This window comes from Rutidosis leptorrhynchoides, chromosome 10 (genome assembly GCF_046630445.1).
Source record: "Rutidosis leptorrhynchoides isolate AG116_Rl617_1_P2 chromosome 10, CSIRO_AGI_Rlap_v1, whole genome shotgun sequence".
NCBI classification, from domain to species: domain Eukaryota; kingdom Viridiplantae; phylum Streptophyta; class Magnoliopsida; order Asterales; family Asteraceae; genus Rutidosis; species Rutidosis leptorrhynchoides.
Window position 1 is genome coordinate 47,450,747 of NC_092342.1, and position 7,916 is coordinate 47,458,662.

Sequence of the window (7,916 nt, forward strand, 5' to 3'; positions counted from 1 at the left end):
ATAGTTAACTTGTAATTTTAGCTCCGTTGCGTCGAGCGTTGAAAGTTGGTTCATGTCTCGGTTCCGGATTTTCTAACGCCTTTTCGTATAATTCAATATCTTGTACTTTGCATTTTGCGGCTTGTACTTTTGTAATTTTGAGACGTTTCTCATCAATATATTGAACCACTTGGAGTGTAACTTGTACGTTTGACCATTTTGGATGTTTTGGTCTTTCAAATCTTCGTTTTTGTCTTTAAATCTTCATTTTCGAGCGATTTGCGTCTTTCGTCTTCGCACTTATTTATTTAACTATTACAACTAAAAATAAGGAAATTACATTTAAAAACTTTACATATTGGAACGATATTGCTACTAAATATATGTTCATTTGGAGCACTATCACCTGTCATAAGACATGTCACTGGGTACTGCATTAGGCTTGAAGATTCTGAATAGACAGCAACGTCCCTTACCCCCGACGCCCATGCAGTCTGACTACAGGCATACACGTTCAGACGGCTCATCCAATTGAGCGACTCGGTTGGGTGACGTATTAAGATTCCAAAATGGTCTAAAGTTTCTTAAGCATAATAGAATACATGGTGTACCATATCCGAGAGACGTGATGTGCTTCAATGCTTTCGTTAATGATTGGTAAGAGATAGTTAGGCCCTTAAAAAGAGTTCAACCATAAAGAACACCATGGCCAAGTCAAGATGACTTCCATGAACACGTTCGGTTATCCTAACGGTCCAATCATTTATGTGTCTAAACAAACAGTTCCTTAATTAACTAAGAATCTCTCAAGCGGGGTGCAATGCTTGAGACCGCGTTATGGTGCAGTGTACTGGTCAACATTAACCGTGTTCCATGGCCTTACTTAGCAGAGGTACAGCTTACAACAACCGCCGTGCTTCAGCGTGCACGTACGAAGTTTATATGCTTGGTGACTACACTAGCATGGTCTAGGACCGACAATGTACTAGGGGTCTAGTTGGATGTTTCACTACGAAAGAGTCCTTAGTCGGAATCCAAAGCTTGATAGACTTACTACAACCGGTGTACTTGGACGGGCAGTGTAAATCGTTCGAGTCACTCGATATCACCTACTGGGACACGGGGCGTTGTTTGATTACATACGCGAAAATGTTGACTTCGAGGCCTCAGATTTTGCTTACTGCAGAAACTGATAAGTTTGAGTTTATCACAACCGAAAAAGAATGGTATGAAATTGTCGGGAGAGCCAAACTCAAATGCCAACGAATCGAGTTGTATTGTATTGGTATTTGGACCCGACAATTCTGCGTTCGACCCCATCCTCACTACCCACACAACAGTAGCGATTCGGGACACGTGAGTGACGATACGATCGGGTCGTTTTGAACCTTTTTTTGTTATTTTTAGGAATTTGTAATGTTTTTATTTTAGGAATCGGTAATGTTTTTTCATTTTTTATTTTTAGGAATCGGTAATTTTTTTTTTATCTTTAGGAATATGTAATGGATTTTTTTTTTTTTTGGAATTTGTAATGTTTTTTTTATTTTTTGGAATTTGTAATGTTTTTTTTTTTTTTTTATTAATAAAACTTTTATTTTTAGGTTTTTAATTGTTATATATAAGTTAATAATATATAAGTTTAATATAAAAAAAATAGAGGTGGGACCAAGTGATGGGTACGTCATGGATGTTAGCAGTTTAGTGGTTGGTTATTGATGGGAAGTAAGTGATGATGTGTCGCTGATATGGCAGTCAGTTATCCCATGACGGACCGTCATGGTTAAGAGTGCTCTTAGTAAATGTGATTTACCCCCATGTAATAAATTATATCTATCTAAAAATTGACTCCTAGGTTAGTAAATGTGATTTACCCCCATAAAATAAATTGTAGTAATAATAGTAAAAAAAAAAGCTTTAACTCCATGAGTTTTAACCCTATCTTATGATAATTAATTATTATACGGAGTACTAAATACCGTTAGTAAATATGCAAGTTATAAAAGATGAAACATTGCATATTAGTTGCATTAAAATGGTATAATGTCAATTGATAAGAGGGAATGTCAAAAGATTGAGAAATTAAACGTCTTAAGTAGCTCTGTCAATTGGTCACCTGTTAAAATATGCGAACGAACACAAGAAAACTTCAATTGCAGGAGTCAAAACACTTTATTCAACCAAAATTCAAGTATTCAACATATTACAACTCAAAAAATAAGAAATCTCTCAAAACAATAACAGAAATCAAATCACTCTTGCACTATACAACGACCTGAACCTCAATCAACAATCTACTCATCAAGATGATGAAGTAGAAGACAAATATGAGAAAACCCTATTCGGGTATATTGAGAGAGAATGAAACGAATGAAGTAAGGGCTTATATACTCAGTCATCATTGAATGGATCAGATCTCAAGTGGGCTTATCAAACTCAATAATAAATTAAGTTAAGCAGCAACCCAAAACATCCTATAGCCCAGCAATCAAGTCCATCATCTTTTAGACATTAGCACTTCTAGTCCTTCAACTTTATTAACTCGGCTACAGAACCTGAAATATTCTAGAACAACCACAAATGAGTCTAGATGATAATTAAATTAGCATGCCAAAGTAAACTTATGTTATAATTTTAATCTTTTAACACCCCACCTCAAGTTTAGTCTGGAGCAAATTGACAAGACCTAAACCATCAAACAAAATTTGATGCTGTCTTATAGGAAGGCCTTTTGTTAAAATGTCACTTAAGTTGTTAAGTGACTGAATTTTTAAAATTTTAACTATCCCAATTGAGATCTTTTCTCTTAAAAAATGCAAATCAATATCAAAATATTTTATTTTTTTATGAAACACGGGATTAGCACTAATTTGAATTGCAGAACTGTTATCATAAATGAGTTCAACTGGTAAATCAACCTTTATATTAAAATCATATAACAAGTTTTTAATCCACATTATTTCACAAGTTGTAATAGCCATAACTCTATATTCTGCCTCAGTAGAAGATCTAGAAACTACATACTATTTTTTGCTTTTCAAAGAAACCAAAAAACCACAAAAGAACACAAAATAACCAGTAACATATTTTGTGTTCAATTTACATTTTCCCAATCTAAATCACAATAAGCATGAAGATTAAAATTATTACATGTGACAAGATGAAGACCTTTACCTGGTTCTCCTTTTAAGTACTTAAGAGTTCTAAAGCTAAATTTAAATGAGATTGCAAAGGAGCATGCATATATTGACTTAAAACATGCACAGTAAAAGAAATGTATGGTCTTGTCAAAGTCAAGTAAATTAATCTTCCTACTAACTTCTGATATTCAATAATATTCATTAATAACTTATCTTTATCAGATTGTTCACAACTGATACACATATTAGGTTCAATGGGAGTGCTCATAGGTTTACAACCTAATAATCCATAATCACTAAAAAGTTCCAAACATTATTTTCTTTGAGATAAACATATGCCTTTATTAAATTTTAAGAACTTCAATTCCAAGGAAATATTTCAATTCTCCTAAGTCTTTTATTAAGAACTTTGATTTAAGAAAAACTTTAAACTCTTTGATTTTAGCTATATCATTTCCAGTAATGACAATATCATCAACATAGACAAGCAAAGCTATGAAAACATCATCTGTGTTTTTAATATAAAGTGAATAGTCTGATTTGCTTTGAACAAAACTATTTTCAATAAGAGGTTCATTAAGTTTAGCATTCCATTGACTTGGTGCTTATTTAACACCATATAAAGATTTGGTTAATTTACACACTTTGTTATTTTCAGATGCATCTTTATAGTACCCTTCTGGTAAACTCATGTAAATTTCCTCTTTTAAGTCCCCATAAAGAATTGCATTGTTTATGTCAAGTTGAAATAAAGGCCAATTATGTTGAACAACAAGAGTTATGAAACATCTTACAGTTACATGTTTAACAACAGGACTAAAGGTTTCTTCATGGTCAATACCTTTCTTTTGACTATAACCTTTAACCACAAGTCTAGCTTAAATCTTTCTATATCACCATTTGCTTTGTATTTTATTCTGTAAATCCATTTACTTCCAACATGCTTTCTATCAGCAGGTAAATCAGTGATTTCTCAGGTTTTATTCCTTTTAAAGCCCCAATTTCAAGATTCATAGCTTCAACCCAATTAGGATCTTTGTAAGCTTGTTGATAAGTTTTTGGTTCAAGTGTTTTATTTAAGTTTGAAACAAAACAGAAGTTCTCAAAATTTAAATTTGAGTAGTTTACAACTTTTTCAATGCCATACTTGACTTTTCCATCTATTACAAAATCATCAAACGCGTTTGGAAAAACAGTACTTCTGAAAGTTCTCCTTACATTACTGGTGTGATCATTATTATTAGTGGATGAATCAGAATTGCCCTCAGGGATTGAAGATTGATCTTCATTATATATTATTGTAGGACTATTCTCATCTTGAGAATCTTCACTACTGCCATCACATGTTTCATTTGCTCTCCCTTCATCATTGGGACTTGAAGCATTTTCAGTGTGGTTTTTGAAAATATCATCAAAAAGTGTTGTGTTTTATTTAAATCATTTTCTGAAACATGATTTGAAGAATCATTTAAGAAGTTTTTGTTTAAAAATTGATTTGTAGCAGACCTAGTTTTTAAAGGAAAAACAGTTTCATATAACTTCACATCTGTAGAATAAAAAATACTTTTGTCTTCAAGACTAAAAAGTTTATAACCCTTTTTAACACTTGAAAAACATATTAAAATACATTCAGTTGATCTGCTACTAAATTTATCTTTTGGATTTAAGTCAACAAAAAAGTACAAACACCAAAAACACTTTAAATGGGAGAGATTTGGTTCAGTTTTGTAAACCATTTCATAAAGAGACTTTCCATTAAGCATAGCAGTTGGAGTCCTATTGATCAAATAACAAGCAGTGGTGATTCTGAGAATCACATCTGTGATACATGTCATAAGGCAAAGCAAATAAGGGAGCCTTTCCCTTTAATTGATCACAAATCCACTGCCTTAGGTGACCTTATATATTTGGATTTGTGGGTGCCATATAGGATCACTTCTAGAGATAGGTATAAGTATTTTCTTACTGTGGTTGATGACTTTTCTAGAGTTGTGTGGGTCTATTTGCTCAAATTCAAAAGTGATGTGTTTGATGTGTTTGAAACCTTTTCCAACTTGCTTTTAAATCAGTTTGATAAACATGTCAAGATAATAAGGTCTGATAATGGAACTAAATTTGTAAATAGCAAGTTTGACTTATTTTGTAAAAATAAAGGGATTGTTCATCAAACGAGTTGTGTTTATACTCCTCAGTAAAATGGCATTACTGAGAGGAAGCATAGACATTTGCTTAATGTTGCTAGGTCCTTACTATTTCAAAGTGGCATTTCTCTTAATCTTTGGACTGAGTGTATTTTAACAGCTGCTTATCTAATTAAATTCTGAGAATCACATCTGTGATACATGTCATAAGGCAAAGCAAATAAGGGAGCCTTTCCCTTTAATTGATCACAAATCCACTGCCTTAGGTGACCTTATATATTTGGATTTGTGGGTGCCATATAGGATCACTTCTAGAGATAGGTATAAGTATTTTCTTACTGTGGTTGATGACTTTTCTAGAGTTGTGTGGGTCTATTTGCTCAAATTCAAAAGTGATGTGTTTGATGTGTTTGAAACCTTTTCCAACTTGCTTTTAAATCAGTTTGATAAACATGTCAAGATAATAAGGTCTGATAATGGAACTAAATTTGTAAATAGCAAGTTTGACTTATTTTGTAAAAATAAAGGGATTGTTCATCAAACGAGTTGTGTTTATACTCCTCAGTAAAATGGCATTACTGAGAGGAAGCATAGACATTTGCTTAATGTTGCTAGGTCCTTACTATTTCAAAGTGGCATTTCTCTTAATCTTTGGACTGAGTGTATTTTAACAGCTGCTTATCTAATTAACAGGCTTCCCTCATCTGTTCTAGGTGGCAAATCTCATTTTGAAATCATTTATGAAAGAAAACCAAGTTTCTCTCATTTAAAGGCTTTTGGGTGTCTTTGTTTTGCAACTATTTTAAATAGTAGTGATAAGTTTGAAAAAGGTCTGAAAATGTATCTTGATTGGATATTAAAATTTCAAAAAAGGTTACAATTTACTTAGTTTAGAGTCAAATAATATTTTGTTTTCCAGGGATGTCAAGTTCTATGAAATTCTTTTTCCTCTAAAATCTAAAGATCAAAGTACTTCAGAGAGTCAAAATGTCTTAAATCACTTAAATTTTTATTAGTCCTTTTCTGAAAACCCCAAGTCTGTAAGCCCCAATGATGATGAGAGAACACATGATAGTGTAGGAGATGGCAGTGATCACAGCAACCATGAAGATTCTTCATCTGGAAGCAGTGATAATGATCAAAGCAACCATGAAGAGTCTTCATCTGGAGGTAGTGATACCACCTCTACACAAGAAGAAGAAACTTCTATATCTAAGGGCAATTCTGGTGATATTTTTAATGACCATGTTGATAATGTTAATGATAAGGGAACCTTGAGAAGTTCAGAGAGACCTAAAACTTTTCCAGCTAAATTTAAAGATTTTGAAGTTAAAACCAAAGTTAATTACCCTCAAAATAACTATGCTTCCTTTAAGTGTTTGTATCCTTTAAGCAATTATGTCTGTTATGATAACCTGGATTCTGTGGCTAGGTGTTTTGTTTCAAATCTTGATAAAACTGTTGAACCTACTTCTTATTATGAAGCATCTTAACATGAATGTTAGGTTAATGCTATGAATGATAAGATGGAGGCTCTAAACAGAAACAACACTTAGGTTATATCTGAACTTCCTCCTGGAAGAAAACCCATTGGGTGTAAGTGGATTTATAAAATAAAATACAAATCAAATGGTGAAATTGAAAGATACAAGGCCAGGTTAGTTGCTAAGGGATATAACCAGAGGGAGGGTATTGACTATGAGGAGACTTTTTCTCCTGTTATTAAAATAGTCACCATTAGATGTATTCTAAGCTTAGCTGTGAAAAATGATTGGTCTCTGTTTCAACTTGATATTAATAATGCTTTCCTTTATGGTGATCTTGTGGAAGATGTTTATATGACTTTACCTGATGGTTACTTTGATAAATTTGATAATAGAGTGTGTAAGTTAACCAAGTCATTATATGGTCTAAAACAAGTACCAAGACAATGGAATGAAAAGTTGAACTCTCTCCTTGTTGAGTATGGTTTTGTGCAAAGTGCAAATGACTACTCTCTTTATACTTTCTCAAAAGATGATATCTTTATAGCCCTTCTTGTGTATGTTGATGATATTATTGTCACTGGAAACAATAATTCTGAAATTGATAAAGTCAAGACTTTTCTTAAGTCTAAATTTAAAATAAAAGATTTGGGGGAATTGAAGTTTTTCTTGGCATTGAGTTAGTTAAAACCAAAGATGGGTTATCTGTAAATTAAAGGAAATATTGTCTTGAATTATTAAGTGAATTTGGTATGCTTGGTTCCAAGCCTATGGCTACTCCTTTGGAACCTAACTATGTGCTTGCATCTGATGAATTTGAAAAAGATAAAAGACTTGATAACATCTCTGATTATCAAAAACTAGTTGGGAAGTTAATCTATTTGACCCTGACCCGATTTGACATTTCTTATTCTGTCCAATGCCTATGTCAATATATGCGTGATCCCCTTGAATCACATGCTAAAGAAGCTTTTAGAGTATTGAGATATTTGAAAGGCAGTCCAGGTGCAGGCATTCACATTACAAAATAATCTGGTATGTTAAATCTTGTTGCCTTTTCTGATGCTGACTAGGGAAAATGTTTGGGGTCAAGAAGGTCTGTTTCAGGGTATTGTTTATTCTTGGGAGGGTCATTGATTAGCTGGAAAAGTAAAAAACAGCCAACTGTTTCATGA

The 7,916-nt window shown here is 32.9% G+C and overlaps 1 protein-coding gene across 1 annotated transcript; it reads left to right on the forward strand.

Annotated features, from left to right (window-relative positions):
• The first annotated feature begins 7,511 nt into the window (after positions 1–7,511).
• On the forward strand, positions 7,512–7,916 carry LOC139870247 (uncharacterized mitochondrial protein AtMg00810-like). The gene is made up of 2 exons (XM_071858080.1): positions 7,512–7,718; positions 7,815–7,916. Exons 1-2 carry the CDS (start codon positions 7,512–7,514, stop codon positions 7,914–7,916), a joined length of 309 nt encoding a protein of 102 aa, XP_071714181.1.

Bases quoted from the DNA above. Each gene is read 5' to 3' on its own strand.
- LOC139870247 (XM_071858080.1), top strand. From the start codon at position 7,512: ATGGCTACTCCTTTGGAACCTAACTATGTGCTTGCATCTGATGAATTT. The intron at 7,719-7,814 runs GTATTGAGATAT...GATGCTGACTAG, and splicing joins ATGCTAAAGAAGCTTTTAGA to GGAAAATGTTTGGGGTCAAG.